Consider the following 16,184-nt stretch of genomic DNA (forward strand, 5'->3'; position numbering starts at 1 on the left):
CGTTCTCGTGCTTTATCATGTCGGGTTATCCGGTGCCGATCTCCTTGAGCGGGTTGGCCATGGCGGGCGTAGTGCCCTTCTTGTTACCATGGCATCGGAATTTGATCTTGCAGCCACCGGGAATGTCGGTCCACGACTCGTCACACATTCCATTATCCGAGTAGTTGATCTTGCCGAAGACATCCGCCGGATTGATGTTACCATTGAGCTTAGCGAAGTCCATGGTAATGGAAAATTTTACAGACAGCTTGTCTCGCGAGGCGGCGTGGGGTGTTCCTTTTTGTTGCAGACGTAAGCTGTACGACACTCACCGGGTATCGTCTTGTGGTATGAGAAGCATGCCACGGATCGCCGAATTGGGAGCGTGTAAATAGGCCGGCACGATCCAGATCATTGATAGCTGGGTGGATTATGAGTGTAATATCGATGGTCAAGAACTTAAAGGTGATGCTGCTTTCACACCATAGATAAAGATAGCCAGCTAATACGGTGTCAGTGCCAGTAGGTGGGTTTACTGTCGTCTCTTCTGCGTCCTGCCAGATGTCTCCGGCATAGTAATTGGCGGCGAAGGAGCTTGCCCAGTCTGGGTGGCCTGCAATCCTGCCGAAGCCGCAGTCCAAAAGGGCAATGTTCTCGTTGGAGGTGCTATCCGCGACGCTCGAGTGGGCAGAGGAAACCAGTGCGAGGAAAGCAGAAGTGAGAATGCGAAATTGATTTTCATTGGATAAGTATAGATGACTATGATGCTTAAACTTGCATGAGGGGAGATTTCTGTTCTATATATGTATCGGTTCCTCTTGAAGCATGGCGAAGAAGCATATAATTGTACTACTTCTATCAGTATTTAATTACTCATTTACATTAGCTTCGATATATTCTTCTAAGAGAGTCACTAAGTCTGTATAGACATCTGTCTTCACCCAATCTATTTTTCCAGTAGTATCATCATCCTCAACCTCGTCCTAAACCTCGCTCTCTTCATCTATAGTTCCATCCGTAGTCATTCTGGCATCCACGAACGCCTCTTCCCAGTCGTCTGCATCACGGATTATCATGAGGCTTAACTGTGGCAGCCAGGCTTTCGCATTGTCCCTCCAGATATGCAGCAAATCGCTATACTCTTCCTCGGTTAAGCACTGCCTCATATGATTGTCCGGCAGAAGTTGCAGTTGTTCAAGGCTCGCAGCCAGAGGGGTCTCTTTTTGAGGGAGGGAAGTAATCAACGGCCAATCGGATCGGCATGACATCACTAACTCTTCCAACTTCTTGCAATGCCGACCGAGAGTCTGGATGCTTTGAATACATTCCAGCTCACTCTGAGTGTCAGATTCGAATAGCAGATAGAGGTGCTTCAGATTGCAAAGATGTGGAGCTAGTTCTCGGATGAGATTGTCGGTAATTCCTGTCGCGGAAGGCTTAGTGTCAGACCAGCTATCAATGCCTATCTTCAATTCCTCTAGGCCTGGACAACTCTGAGCCAATTGTAGAAGCTCATCGCCGTGGATGACTGTGCTCGAACTGAGCTGAGCGGTGAAGGATGTGAGCTGCCGAAAGCCCGACGCACTAATCAACACATTGTTCGTACGCCCCATGTCGTGGTTTCTCAAGCCTATTGCTTCGATCCCAGGAGCAATCTGACGAAAGACCCTCAAACTCTCTGCTGTGGCGCTGAGGTACAGGTGTCTGAGCTTAGGGAACCAACGCTTTTCCGCATCTGCCTGGATGGCGAGCAAATGATCATCCTGGACATATGGAAGAATAGCTTGGTCGAGGTTTGGGTAGGAAGCGATTACTCTAAGCATTTCGAGAGAAAAGACTTCCTCAAATCCTCGCTCAAGATCAAGCGAGTCGACATTGGGCATTCTCTCTAACATTCGCACCACTGAGTCTGAAGAAGCTGTAACTTTGAATGGACGCAAAAGCAGATAGTTCAGTCTTGAGCACAAACTGGCCATCGTATCGAAGAAGTAGTCCGAAAGCGGTGCACAACCATCGACGGAAAGTTGGCGGAGGTTGGACTTGGCGTAGTGAAGTATTACGGCCTCGGTGTTGAGTGTTGCTCCATGATCTGTCTCCCAGAACGAAACAGATACCAACTGTGGAAATTGCAGTTGGCATAATACGCTATGCCAACTTGTCTGGTCGATGTAGGCATTGTCGTAATGGAAGCACAACTCTCGCACCAGATTCGCATACACTTGTGCGCGATGTGGACCTATGTCGTCGCGCAGCACCATTGCCCCAAGATCTTGTATGTCGGGATGAACTCCAGTGAAAGAATCGCAGGTAGACCACAGAATTCGCCTTGCTTCTTCGAGGAAGAGGTGGTTGACAAAAAGACAGTTGTACAACAGTCCAGGCTCATCACTTCCAGTGTTCAAGATTGCAGCTATCACCTCAGGGAGGAGTAGAGCCCTATGCGACATGCCTGAGATGAAGGCTAGGACAGAGTGATAGTCTTGTTGATCGCAGTTATCGAACGGTCAACTGCAATAATAATAAAGACCTCCGACGGGAAGGTGTAGGGGTGGCCAAGGAGGGAACTTATGGAAGAATTGACGGGAGGTCTTCGTGAGTAACACTTAAGAATACGCCTATTAGTTACGACCTCGATATTTAATAAGGAGCCTGCAGTTATGCGAGCAAATAGTTAGTGACCCACTTTTCTTGCAGAAAAATCCCCACTAATTCTAGGCTAGTCTAAGTTTGATGATTAATAGCTTATTTTAAAGTGTTAACTTAGGATTCTAGAGCTACTAGTAAGCTTTGAAAGAACGTATTCATTACGCGATTTAGACTAGTACTCGCCGAGGTATTTAGCTACCCACCTACTACCTATAATTTACTACTCCAACTTTAATAAGCTTTAGTATATTGCTAGCTCATATATATACTATAAGCTTTATTAAGAACTCTCTATTAGTTATATTTACTTAGCCTACTAGTTTACGCGCTATTACTAAGAGCTCTCGCAGAACTGAAATGGCCAGACACCTTAGGAAAGCGAAAGGCCCAGTTCCTTAGCGTTCTACTACTTAATTTACTTAATACGTAGCTGCACTTCTGTACGTAAGATTTAACTCTTCTAAAATCTCACTATCTACTAAACTCGTATAGTATCTAATTTTAGATATTTCTAATATATATTCAAACTTTATTATTATGCTGTTTGGTAACGTCTCAAGTGGCTCCTTTGGTGGTGGCTTGGTGTTGTCCGGCTGTGTTACTGCGGCGAGGGAAGGGGCAATAGGCTGTAGCCCTCGCCGCACGCGCCTGACCGAATTTATAACGCATAATGTCTAAGTGCAGCGATAATCACACAAGCATAGCCCTCTGTTACATCTTGCCCACCCTTTAATTTTCCCTAGCTTGATTTTGTAGTACTTTCTAAGTATATCATAGATAATAGCAGGCTTGGCGTCCAAGAATGCCAACGCTCCGCTCGCTCAGTGCCAAGCACTAGATTTTAGCTTAGAGTTTTGTTTAATCTATCTGTAATTCTTACAGACGGTAAGAGCCGTTAGGTCATTGTTTTTCCTTCGGTAGACGCGTGTTACGTTTTCGGGATTTCGTTTCTGGAGAATCGTTCAACTTGTTCCATAATCTTTGTTTCATTGACTACGTAAGCAAAATCTAGTAGGTTATCTAAGCTACTTTGGCCTCTTAGGCGTTATAGGCGCTGCAAGAATTATGAAGGTGCAGAAGCGTCATGGAATAGGCATAGAGCATGGTGGCTAACATTACAGCCATGGAATAGCTGTTTCACCGCCGTTGGACAGCCATTGCAAGCCTTAGCTGCCACAAAGCATAGTCTCAACCTTTTACTAGTAAAGGTTATAGAGAAGCAAGAGCGTCGTATCCTGACAGTAGAATACTATCAGAATACGGGTGCTTATGGTCTCTGTACTCATATTATTGCAGCCGTAGAACAGCCGTAACAAGACCCCAAGATCTTGCATATTAGGTATTGCGCGCACAGACACAGTACAGCCCTTAACGGTGTATATAAAGGGGATGGTATTGTATTCTCGAGAACATCATCATTCACGCTTCAAACTTCCAGTCTTCTCCGATCTAGCTACGCTCTTTCGATACCACACACTCTGTTGTTCAATCTTCCACTCGATTTCAAACTTCGCTTTCAAAATGCAGTTTACATCCCTTCTTACCGCCCTGCTGTTGGCTGCTCCAGCAATCGTCATCGCTGCACCTGTGGCCAACAACAACGCTGTCAGTGCCGTCACTGACGTCTTCACTCGCGACAATCCTACCTGCAACCCTGTGTTCTCCACGGATGCCAAGGTCAAGGCACAACAGCAAAAGTCGTTGCAATTGATGAAGGACCTCACCAAGGAGTACCATGCCGCTGAGAAGAAATGCCCCAGTAACGCAATTACCACTTTCACCAAGAAGGGAGGCGACAAGAATGCCAAAGAAGCACTCAAGAAGAAGTGCATTGAAGGATACACCGAGTAAGTCTTCATGGTAGAGTTGGTTGTGAATGCGTGACAGCTGACAATTCAAACAGGTGCGCACAGAAGCGTCAGGAGGCCAACAAGGCTTGTGTTGCTGCTGGCGGAAAGAGCGATGAAGGTCACAAGCAAGCTGTCCAATTCTGCAAGACCAAGGCTGCTGAGTGGCGTGCAAGGAAGGTTCCCAACTAATTGTACCAAACCAAGGCTCTTCAGAGTAGGAGTAGGAGTAGGGGACGATATTGACGAACGGAATCGTGGGAAGGGTGGGCAAAATCTTACAAAAAAATCTTCCTTACTTTATATTACATATTATTTTCAATTCCAAAGTTTATCTTCTTATATTATTATTAGCTCTATGACTGACTGAGTGTTTCTTCTCTGTTTTCTATGTAGCGTGTCGGTCCAATTGTCTCAGAAAAGAATGGCAGATCACACCCCAACCTGCCAGAGTCAGGGATCAAAAAAACGACTTTGTAGTCAGGGTGAAAGGATTCGAATGAGTTTCAGCGAGACCCTTGCTCGAACCCTGAGATATAAATGTTGTGGGAGGATATGAAATCGTAGCGTAGAAAGTTCATCAGCAGAGGATGCTTTGGCCAGGAACTGTACATTCGATCCGTGCGCGATGGCCTGGGTACCTTCTTCCTGTTTGTATAATGCATTATTACAATTCTTCTACTTGATGAAAGGAACAAGCAACGCCGTACCGATGAGCCCATCCTTCCATACTTTCTCACACCCCAATCAACAATTATCAATCGACGAAGCATCTCCACTTGCCAAGCCGGTACAGATGTCGTTCGTACACGCTACAGATGAGGGTATGTTTGTAATAACTACATTAGAGTGGCACTTAACCCATTGTCTCTATGTCTTGATGAAGAACGTACGGTCCAAAGAAACGATGATAGGAATCGAGCCAAGATACTGCCACCTAGGCCATCTTGAACATTGTTCATCGACCCTGCTTTGCTTCACCAAGTCATCAAACACTGCCAGTAGCAAACACACCTTTTCTCAGATTGATATATATCCCTAAAAGCTAAATCCAATATAACAACCAGGTAACACAAAAATAACCATTCCATATTCTAAACATCGATTGCCGGCCACGTTCACTAAATATATGGTAGTAGTAGGTTTTAATATCAAGATTTTTAAAGAAGTACCTGGGTAGAGTAGACGATTGCGCATTGGATAAACTATTATTCGTATTAACTAGCTACAGTATAGACGCGGAGTTGTTTACACTCAAGACGAATGGTTACATTCATCAAAATGTTGGTCTTGACAAGCTGGCGTAGAATGCCTTAACCTTTGGATGTGCTTGTACCTTGTGAGGGTTGAAGTTCAGCACTTATAAACCGTCTATGCTCGTCGCACGGGACAATGCTATGTACGCCTGGCCCTTCTAGAATACGTTGCCCAAGTCTACCTTCACAAGTGATAGCGTCTGGCCTTATGCCTTGTGAATGCTCAATGCCCACGCAAGGATAAGGGGAACTTGGGTTCGGGTTGCAAGTTCCTGGCAAAACCACCTATCTTCTTCATCATTGTCTACGCCTTTCTTTGCTTGTATACGAACCCATCGCTCAATAATCCACCGTTCAGGGTAGCAAAGTACAGTTTGTTTTCCATGTGATCCATGGAAGCGCACTACAGGGTAAATTGGCGGGCGTTCCTCTGGCTAAGCTTCCTCATCTGTAACCAGTCTGGCTTCAGAATCCCAATCTTCACTGGCAACGTAATCCTTGTGGTGCCATTGAGCATGGAAGAAGGTGTGTCGATTTGCGAAACCAATTACACGGCCCTGGGATCCGTTGACAAGGCCATGACCTAAGTTCTTAACAAGCATAACTTGTGCACCCTGCTTCAGTTGGATCATCTCAGGTGCGGGGCAATTGGACAAGAGTCTCTTGCGAGTATTTGTGTTTGTGACAATTCCGCCATCGCAAGATTTGTATTTGTACGCCCTGCCTTTTAGTGTTTGCAACTTTGTAACATTTGCAGAGTCAGCCTCACGACGTAGAGGGAAGAGCTGAGCGGCTTCCAACCCCTTGTCTGCAAATTTCGCTACTGGCCTGCTCAATCTTCGAAAAGTGCTAATAGTACTTGGTGAGAGGCGGCCTTCGCGCATCTCGTTCAACATCCCGGCAAATAACGGGTCCTTCTGTCTGTAGACTTTAGTCAGACTGATCGTGTGCCGGACAGCTTCCTTCCATGCATTGGCTTCGAAACAGAACCTCGGGCTTCCATCGTCACTCCCTTGCACTACCGGAGGTAGCTGAAAAAAGTCGCCTGTAATAACAAGCTGAATTCCTCCAAATGGTAGGTTAGAGAACCGCACCGCGCGTCCGATGGTGTCAAGCTTGTCGAACAGCGTGCTATCGACCATAGATACCTCATCAATGATAAGGACCTCGACTCCTGTCCAACGCTCCCATGACGTTTTGTTCTTGTGTATATCAGCAATGAGCTCTTTTGTAGGGGCATTGCCAAGTTTTATCCCAGCAAAACTATGAAGCGTCTTTCCGCCAATAGTGTTTGCAGCAAGACCTGTAGACGCGGTAACAGCAACGCGGCCAGTGCTATTTCCAAGGTATTTGATCGTTAGGCCTTCTATGATTTTCTTTAGAAGAAAAGACTTTCCAGTACCTGCAGGGCCCGTGAAGAAGACGTTCTCGCCCTTATTCAGAACGAGGTCTAACACAGCCAGCTGCTCGTCGCTCAACTCTTGTTCCGACGATTTTACTGCCGATTGCTCAAGTTCTTCGGTGTTTACTTCTGTTATGACAGTCGACTGGATTGCCCGGGGTTTCCTTCAAGGGGGTTTCTTTGCTGGGTCATTCGCAGTAGAAAGGTGTCGAAGCGAGATGTTCAATGATATTTGTCTCCCCCAGCGGGCGGTTAACTCAACCTTTATCAGTCTCTGGTGATCCTGGCTGGCCCTATAGCGGCTATCGGAAGCTCTTACACACGCATGTGGCAGTTTTTTCACTGTACATATCTATAACTTGACGATGTAGTGTTGGACTGATGGTAGTGACACAATTGTCGACGCGCCTAGATACTGCGGTTTTGGCTGGCGCGTTACTACTAGGCGAAAACGCGGCCGAAACAGATTGCATGAGCGACTAGTGGCCGTTGCACCATGTTTCATTAGTAAGGTATCACGGTAATGAGAGGCTGATAATATCATCTCAAAAATAGTTTTTGCCTGTGATTAGTTGTACAGTTGGTCCACCTGTTCGTCGAGCATATCGCTGTGTACAAGACACGTCAGTTGCACGTGCCATTTAATGGTCAATGCGTTTCATGTGTTGCTGCGATACGGAATACCAAATTCAGTCTGCTTCACGCACAAAGCAGTCCCCATGCGATGTCCTTGTAGTGGGGTCATAACGAAAACATCGGAGTTCATTTCCAATCCTTAAAACTGCGGTAATGGAACATTTGTATCGCGCAGGGATTATTCTTTTAGGCAGTATTGTGCTGACACTCCCGAATGAGCACGGGTATCTATATATACGGACTACTTTTAGGAATGTTGGTGTTTATATTAGTTCTCCAGAGTCGCCTGCGTATTATCTGGCTAAGCCACCAGCTTCACGAGCATACAACTGCACTTTACTCGAACAGGTAATTCTAATGACGTTGGAAGAAAAGTCAACAATTACTTTAAATTACTGTGCTAAATACTGATTAGTGGCCCAAAATACATGCTATTGTCTAGCCAATCCGATTGCTGGAACACCCGGACTGAGCACCCAAAGGAAAGCATAATTCAAGAATTTCAAAGAAATTGTTAGCTTATAACCCTCTTTGGTCCCGTCCGACTGGACCAGACTTCCCATGGCCAACATTCACAAAACCTGTGCCTGTCAAAGTGTCCGAAGTGTTTTGCTAGCGGTGTTCCGTACTCATTAACCTCGGCTCAACACATGGTATTTACTCTGGTCTCACCGGGATGATCGGATTCAAACTTTCCCGGCACCGGTTTGAGGGGCTCGGCCTTACTTTTAGACTAGGATAATTTTCCCAATCATCGCAGAGCGCAGAGGCTATGCAATGCTTTTCTATGTTTACCCTCATCACCGCTCCACATAGACATTATGAAAGTCGATCACCTCGAAGACTTGATGGCATTACCATGGTGTACAGCACTTCTTTCCGATCCTTCAGTAACGCATATAAGTAAACGCTTGGTACCTGATGCAAACTCAGAACGTGCAAACGAGGATACGTTGGTCTCTCGGGCGCTCTTCACCGACAGTTCTATTCGCGCCTATGTCACATTGTATCGACCGGGAAATGGGCAAGGAAGAGAAGTAGGCACAGGAAACCTGATGATCAAGAGTGGTTTCGTGCGCACGGAACCTTCGCCCGAATCCCGCCAGCAAGAAACGCGAAGGCAAGCGAAGAAACAAGAAAAGCATTTCGATATCAGCGATTCTAATAGCCCCGAAGAAATCGCCCTTGTTTCCGTTGGTAGCGACGTTAATGGCGGACTTGGCCGGCTTCACGGTGGCATTATTTGTACGCTATTGGATCATTGTATGGGCGGTTTCTTACACTATGCTTATGAAACGCGCGCGCTTCTAACTGCAGAATTAACGGTCAAGTTCAAGAGGCCAATGTATACGCCTACTGTTTTCATGGTGAGAACCAAAGTCAAGAGAGAGGTGGGCAGGTGGATTGAGACGGTGGGGTGGGTTGAGGACGGCCATGGGACCGTATTTGCAGAGGCCTCCGCAACATATGTGCTTGTGAAGATTGAGGAGGCTAAGCTTTAGTGAACGGTAAAATGCATACGGATACTGGAGCGACTTCGAAGATCAGAATTGTATGCGAACGACACAAAGATGTTAGAGTATAGAGGGTCTCCAACAATAGAGTGCGAACTCAAGAGCCAGCAATACCCAATCACTACTATTCAAGATGACCAGTCTTGCGAGATGTCAATCACATGACTGATCTATGCCCTCCGCGGTGGCAATTACAATGGGCTAAGCCTCCATAATATTACTTATTACAGATCTGGTTAAATGTGATATGTTCCAAAGATATGGATAAGCTTCTAGGGCACGATTGACACATGGGTAGTGTACTGCAAAACCCAATATTGTAATTGTCTAAGTAGCGTGCAGAGCCGAACAGGTAGGTACAACCGAGATTACCAATGAGAGGTAGTAACCGTCTCTCGCCTAACTCATAGTGAGATTAAGCTTCTGACTAGTGACAGTCCATTGTTGGCCTTAGATCTTACGCGGCGGGGGTCCTTTCACAATAAGTACGTATTGCCAACTTTGCTGTCAAGATCCCACTCAAAGTCAAAGCCGTGCCATCATAGCAGCTGCGAAATACAATTTGATCGCTGCACAGCTGCCAAAACTCAACTCAAGTAGCAGTTCAGTGCTGAGCGCCCCTTGAGGCTGAACGCGCATTACTACTACCCCGCACAAGGATGTCGCTCCGCACCACTCCAGAGACCCGCTTTGATAGCTTAAACGTCTACACTACTTCGTACAAGAAGATCGGCGACCATGAAATCGAAGTCAATATCCTTGTTCCCAAAGGAATCTCGCCTGGAAAGCATCCGTTGATGGTCAAATGGCACGGTGGAGGTCTAGTAAGTAACCCGACGAGATGACCGTCTTACCAACTACTCACCATGTGTCTTTAGACAACAGGAACAGCACTGTACCCCCAATGGTTCTCTGCTTATATGATCCCGCTCATTATACGCAACAAAGCGATCGCCGTCGTTCCAAACTACCGGCTGACGCCAGATCACACTGGCGATGAGATCCTCGAAGACATTGCGTCCCTGGGAGACTGGCTTACGTCTTCGTTGCCCACGTACCTTGCATCCAAGGACTCTTCCATCGAGCCCGACTTTTCTCGGATCCTAGTAACAGGCGATTCTGCCGGTGGCTGGATGGCGCTCCAATCAGTCCTTTCTCTACCAGAGAAGACATTCCGCGCTTGTTTCATCCAGTATCCCGTGGTGAATGCCATTCCTTATTCGCCGAACGATACTATCTTAGGTGGCCCTTTTCCACCAAAAAAGAACCTGGACGACTTCCTGGCAACCATGAAACCGGGTACCGTCGTCAGTGCAGCTATTCCACCTAATCGCAGCCTACTCATGCCCCTACTGCTGGGATACGGGCGCTGGGATGAGTTCTTTGGTACTGGACCACACCTCATGCCGGACACGCGCATCGAGACTGCAAAGTCTTTTGTCCCGACATATATTGTGCATGGCAAGGATGACAGTATTGTGCCCATCAAGTGGACGGAGAAGTTTGTAGAGAGAGCGAGGGAGTTGTTCCCAGATACGAGATTTGACTTGGTCACGCGGCCTGGTGAACATGGTTTTGATGATTCAATCTACGAAGAGGATGAGCCGTGGCTTGCGGAAATGATCAAGAACGTTGAGAAGGACTGGCTGGAGTGATGTGATAGCTATATTTACATCGTATTATGGATAGAAGGAGCCATAGCTACTGTTTCAGTCAATATATCGCAGTCAATGGAATAAGGGATACTACTACTTTCACACAAGTCAATTCGTGTCGACGACATTGGCGATGAGAGAGAATACCCATCAAGCTTAGATATATTGTTTCTCTCTAAATAAGATTCTACTTCCGCCAGCCTTGAACAAAGTCATGGGCCCAATCGATTACTCCGGCCTTCCAATCACCCAGTGACTCTTCAATCAATCTTTCCCATCTCATCGCAGCCTCATCCTCTCCCTGTATTCCATCCGTACCTCTCTCAAGACCCAAGCGCTCTTGCACCTTCTTAACACTGCCTTCTCTCTCCACCTTGATATCGGGAATGTTGGCGCCTTGCATAAGTGCAAAGAGATTGAGAATCAGATTCGAAGATTTGCGCAAAGTAGACCACGCAGTGTACGAATATTGCTTGAAAGCAGAGTAGTTCGGATGCTGGACTCCACCCATTCCTTCAATCATTTCATGAGAGAGCTTCATGGCTGGGGCAAATGGCTTGGGATCGCGACCTAGAATGTAACCAAAGTCGACATGGAAAAAGGCGCCCGAAGGAGCGAGCAGCAGGTTGTCTAGATGGCGATCGCCAACCCCAAGAATATAGGTGATTACGCAGTACCCGGCACAGGATTTGATATATGTATCCATTGCTTCTTTTCTTACGCCCAACGGAGCATTGTCATCAGGGTTGTTGGCGCGCAGGTAGGCGAGGAGACTGCCTCTGTACTTTTGCCATGCCGCAGCGATCGACATGCTTGGCACAAACTGGAATGCTCCAGCTGACGACGAAGTCGCAAGGATGCGATACGGAGTGAGTTTCAGGTCGAGGTTTTCCTTGCGGAGCAATCGATCCATGAGAGTGATGATTTGGATGACCAGTTGATCTTGTCGGAGGTCGTCACCAGTTTTGAAGATGATGGGGTAGGGTGTGCCGGTCGTAGTCTTGAATGATAGCACCATGGGAAGTAATGACGACTTTAGGACATTGCAATCCTCGGTTGATATTCCGGTGATGAGGATTGACGGATCAAGAGGGAGAGGTAACGGGTCAAAACTTGTAAGCTCGTTTTTGGGGTCTGCGATTGCTTTCTTGAGACGCGCAATCTTCGTAGGCCGATCACCACCACCAAAGCGCACATCTTTTGATATTTTGGCCAGGATGGTGAGTAGCTCACCTTGGCGTTGGAAGGTCTTGCGTATACTGATGCCTTCTGGTGTTTTTTCAAGCTCAACCATAAAGTCATACTCGACTTTTGCGAATAGATCACGGTGTTCAGGTGCTTGATCAGCACTAAGGTCGCTAATCTCAACCATGAGATACCAATGCAAGAAATTGCCCAAAGTGAAGCTGTTAGCAGCACGAGTAACGAGGAAACGTGCAAGTGACGAATCGTCTGCCTCGCCTGGTGCCTCGTACTTGAGCGCTTGTACCAACTGTAAGAGATACAACTGGAGTTCTTCATCGTCGGCTTTCTTCAAACGTTCGACGGCATAGCTTCGAACAATGGGGTGGTCGAAGTGAGGTCCGAGTAATTCAAGAGCGTCATCAACGTCAATCTCAGCCCACTTTTCTAGCAGTGGTGCCGCTTGCCGAACTTCTCGTGGATTTTTCCAATTGATGCATTTGACAAATTTTGTCAAGGCACGCTTGTCGCGGAGTAAGAAATACCTGAATCTCCAGATATCGTCTCGCTCGTGCGACGTGATTTCATCCAGGGGACCCTTGGACAAGACCATGTTCAGTTTATCACGGGCGTGCACGTTTGGTTTTCGATCGCGGTCCAGCGAATCGGTCTGCTGGCTACGCATCAACTCACGGTGTTTGTCTTCGGCGGGATTGACTCTTCGCCCAACCTCGGGGTCATAAATCTTGATAAGCCGCTCTGCGTCCGCATCGCCGTAGCCTACCCCATCAATATCGATACCGGGTCCAAAGGCGACTTCTGGCGGTGGGCGCAGCCTTACGTCGGCTTCGGCTGGCAATCGTAAGTCGGAGACAGGAGGTGGCGGGTATTCAACGTCGGTGAAGACAATGGCGTGGTCAAAGCGGGGAAATTCAATATCGAGATAGAAGAGTTCATGTTCTTCGGCCTGTGCAGCGATGTCGCTAGTGCCATTCACCTTGCTTTGTCGGCTGAGAGCTGCGGCCTCGACCGTCAGGGCGTCCTTTCGTATTTGCATCATCTTCTTATAGACCAATCCGTCAAGCCAGTTGTTTGTCGGAAGGTCTCCCATTTCCTGCTTCTTGAGCAACCCTTCCAACCTGTCCATCTCGGCAACTTGCTCATCGACTGTGTCCTCAACTACCTCAGCATTCCTCGGTTTCCGCGCGGGTTGTATTACCCAGGGTGTTGAGGTGTTGGTCAGGCCATCGGCTGCCTTGTAGCGGTGTATACGACAGCGTTGCCTGCCCTTATGTAGCGTGTTGTCGCTGTCGAACAGCGGTATCGTCGTGCCACCGAATGGGACGGCATGGAGGTTAGACTGTTTGTCTTCGGCGGGGGATAGATCCCATAGGGTGATGGCTAGCTGGGCAGATGCCGGGAGGCTTGCGTAGGTAACGGGCAGTTGTAGCCACTCATTCCATATGCGCGCATTCTTGAATGACTTGTAGGCGGTCTGGACGGGGACAGTAAGGGGCTTGCTATCGGCCCACACCTGTGCAGTGACATATAGCTCGAAATGCGGGCTGTAGGCATACTGTTAACCCTATGTCCCTATCGGAGCACTGGGCAAGGGCCGACTCACTTGATTATGGAAGCGCGATGCCTAAGGTCGGGTCGCTTCAACAGCACCGAGTAAGGAACCGGCTTCTGGTTCCCATCCAGACGATCACTGCATACACCTTCAGCACGCAGGAAACAGGTACTTCAAGACGGCCGGATTCCTACATTCGCACATGGACAGATAGCTCGGTCAAGTCAAGAGACGTCGCGAAGTTGAAGGCCTCCATGGTGGGCGGTGACGAAGCTGCTTGCTACAGCATGCCATGGAGAGAAAGCACGGGCTAGATGCAGGCAAAGAAGGATGGAGCGTGTCGTTTGTATTAGGGACACATGACGAGGCGAGAAGGTGTGAGTGGTGCGAACAGTAGTTCATGCGCACATGGTCGTGGCCCAGTGGGGACAGGCATGAGCATCAGCAAGCATGTGGCTGGTGGTGAGCTTGGTGTGGCTTGAGCACTACCAGCCACGGGGGTGGGGGTGTTTCTATGGCGGTGCATGCAGGCTTGGCTGACGAATGCAGATGCGCTTAGGTCAGACAAAAGTCGCGCTAGGCTTGTGGGCCTCAACCGCGTCAGGAACAGGCACAGGCGCAAGAGCAGCATAGGGCTGATAATCACCATCTCCGCCTCAACACTACGCCCGTACCCCGCGATAGCCGTGTCGCCCCCTCGCCGTCTCCGGATTGCGCTGTCTGTTTTCCCTGTTCGTCCGCTGGAGCCCGCTGCAATGGCGCGCCTCAATACCCATCTTTCTGCTACGCCACAAACACGCGCCTCTACCGTTGACTCCCTCTACCGCGACCCCTCCGTAGTGCCCCGAGCAGAGCAAAATGGACGCACATCTTCCTACTCAGTGATCAGTCCGACCCGGTCCATGAACTCAGACAAGGAGAACGAATCACCTGCAACTCGCGATAATACCCCGCTGCGCGGCAAATCAAGGGGCCTGAGGGTCGCGTCAGCGCGTATGCCTACACCGGATTCAGGCTCGACAGAAGGCAATGGCAGCAAGAGAAGGCGCACAGACAACTACACCATGTCCCGTTCACAAATATATGACGACGAGCAGGATGCGGACCAGGATGACGAAGAGGACAGCATCGACACGCCTTCACAGTCTCATCTTCAGCCTGAGCAAGAGGAAGAGGGCCATCTCAGGTTCTACAACCCTAACCAGGATCCTGAGAAGCGAAGGCGGCTGCGTGCGACAATGCGCGATCATCAGCGCATGCTGGATGGTGGGTTCAGCACCGCCTTAGCAGCTGTGTAAACTCAACTGACCAAGACAGACAATCGCGATGACCTCATCAAGGCGCACGATAGTGGCCTGCTTGATGCCCTCAGAACGCAAAATAGCCTTTTTGGCAAAGTGCGCCAAACAGCTGACGCTACTGTAGACTCCCGTTTCTTGGTTAACGCCAGTGACTTGGCAGGCAAAAAGCTCAACAACGCCTTGGGCAATTACAGTGCAGGCATCGATCTAGACCAGTTCGTTTCCAAATGTATATACTTCATGAAATCAGGGGGCTACGTGGCGGGAGACGAGGACGCACCAGCCATGCCAGTGGGTGATGACGATGATGATGACCCAGATGGTCTTGATTGGGCAATGTTAGGCCGAAGGGCATGTTTTCCCTGCAACAAGCGGCCACCTACTGCCAGTTTTCTTCTTGGCCCATTATCAGTACAGAAGCGCATTCGATCAGCAACACAGCGGAGAGCTCGGTCCCAACGACAACCAGTCGGCCCTGCAACCCGGCCACAGGAGATCAAGGAAGGCGACATCCAGCAGAACGAAAATAACAACCTCTCCAATCTTGTCAAGGGCATCCGAAAACGACTAATCGATCATACCAAGCAAGGTGCAGACCGTGTGGAAAGCGAGCTCAGCGAGATACCGGAGAGTGAGATGGACGATGAATCGCAAAACGCCGCTTTCCGCCGATACAGAATGGCCATGACTACAGATGGAGAGCCTGCTGTTGATTTACTCGATTTCGCCATCAATCCGCACGACTTCGGCCAGACGGTAGAAAACTTGTTTTATATCAGTTTCTTGGTGAGAGAAGGCAATGCCAAGATCGTCAAGGATGACGATGGCCTTCCGTTACTGGGTAAGAGCAACCGTGTTCGTATTCCCTTCATCTACTTACCTGTGACTAGTACCAGCAGCTCCTCGCGGCGTCTCGGAGCAACGAGAAGACAATGTCCAAAAACATCAAGCCGTCTTCAGCCTCGACTATCCCACTTGGCGAATGTTCATTGATGCTTACGATATTAAAGAGCCTCTCATACCGCATCGTGAAAATGAAGAGGCAAATGTCGGGTCGAATGGCTGGTACAATGGATAAATGTCGCTTTGGTACCGCACATTGAGATGTTGTTTCTTACTCTTGGGTGCATTTTCAGCCGCATAAAGCTCTTGCGCGTTGCGACATGACCTGGCATCTATCCATGCCATCAGCC

The 16,184-nt window shown here is 48.4% G+C and overlaps 8 protein-coding genes across 8 annotated transcripts; 5 read left to right on the forward strand and 3 right to left on the reverse strand.

Moving 5' to 3' along the window:
- Window positions 1–1,439: 1,439 nt before the first annotated feature.
- On the reverse strand, window positions 1,440–2,420 carry COCVIDRAFT_67783 (hypothetical protein; the record flags this gene model as incomplete). Its single annotated transcript, XM_014696340.1, has 1 exon — window positions 1,440–2,420. A coding segment is annotated over one exon (981 nt), but the record flags the coding sequence as incomplete, so codon positions are not given.
- Window positions 2,421–4,146: 1,726 nt separating this feature from the next.
- COCVIDRAFT_30694 (hypothetical protein) lies at window positions 4,147–4,664 on the forward strand (the record flags this gene model as incomplete). Its single annotated transcript, XM_014696341.1, has 2 exons — window positions 4,147–4,472; window positions 4,529–4,664. The coding sequence occupies 2 exons, from the start codon at window positions 4,147–4,149 to the stop codon at window positions 4,662–4,664; spliced, it is 462 nt and encodes a 153-aa protein (XP_014551827.1).
- A 388-nt stretch (window positions 4,665–5,052) lies between these two features.
- Window positions 5,053–5,514, forward strand: COCVIDRAFT_111894 (hypothetical protein; the record flags this gene model as incomplete). Its single annotated transcript, XM_014696342.1, has 1 exon — window positions 5,053–5,514. A coding segment is annotated over one exon (462 nt), but the record flags the coding sequence as incomplete, so codon positions are not given.
- Window positions 5,515–8,587: 3,073 nt separating this feature from the next.
- COCVIDRAFT_111890 (hypothetical protein) lies at window positions 8,588–9,268 on the forward strand (the record flags this gene model as incomplete). The annotated part of the gene is made up of 1 exon (XM_014696343.1): window positions 8,588–9,268. One exon carries the CDS (start codon window positions 8,588–8,590, stop codon window positions 9,266–9,268), a length of 681 nt encoding a protein of 226 aa, XP_014551829.1.
- A 229-nt stretch (window positions 9,269–9,497) lies between these two features.
- Window positions 9,498–9,668, reverse strand: COCVIDRAFT_111845 (hypothetical protein; the record flags this gene model as incomplete). Its single annotated transcript, XM_014696344.1, has 1 exon — window positions 9,498–9,668. A coding segment is annotated over one exon (171 nt), but the record flags the coding sequence as incomplete, so codon positions are not given.
- Window positions 9,669–9,939: 271 nt separating this feature from the next.
- COCVIDRAFT_19983 (hypothetical protein) lies at window positions 9,940–10,935 on the forward strand (the record flags this gene model as incomplete). Its single annotated transcript, XM_014696330.1, has 2 exons — window positions 9,940–10,104; window positions 10,159–10,935. The coding sequence occupies 2 exons, from the start codon at window positions 9,940–9,942 to the stop codon at window positions 10,933–10,935; spliced, it is 942 nt and encodes a 313-aa protein (XP_014551816.1).
- Window positions 10,936–11,122: 187 nt separating this feature from the next.
- Window positions 11,123–13,946, reverse strand: COCVIDRAFT_30698 (hypothetical protein; the record flags this gene model as incomplete). The annotated part of the gene is made up of 3 exons (XM_014696345.1): window positions 11,123–13,682; window positions 13,742–13,828; window positions 13,885–13,946. 3 exons carry the CDS (start codon window positions 13,944–13,946, stop codon window positions 11,123–11,125), a joined length of 2,709 nt encoding a protein of 902 aa, XP_014551831.1.
- Window positions 13,947–14,445: 499 nt separating this feature from the next.
- On the forward strand, window positions 14,446–16,069 carry COCVIDRAFT_111864 (hypothetical protein; the record flags this gene model as incomplete). Its single annotated transcript, XM_014696346.1, has 3 exons — window positions 14,446–14,956; window positions 15,008–15,832; window positions 15,882–16,069. The coding sequence occupies 3 exons, from the start codon at window positions 14,446–14,448 to the stop codon at window positions 16,067–16,069; spliced, it is 1,524 nt and encodes a 507-aa protein (XP_014551832.1).
- Between the last annotated feature and the right edge of the window lie 115 nt (window positions 16,070–16,184).

This window comes from Bipolaris victoriae (genome assembly GCF_000527765.1).
Source record: "Bipolaris victoriae FI3 unplaced genomic scaffold scaffold_126, whole genome shotgun sequence".
NCBI lineage: Eukaryota > Fungi > Ascomycota > Dothideomycetes > Pleosporales > Pleosporaceae > Bipolaris > Bipolaris victoriae.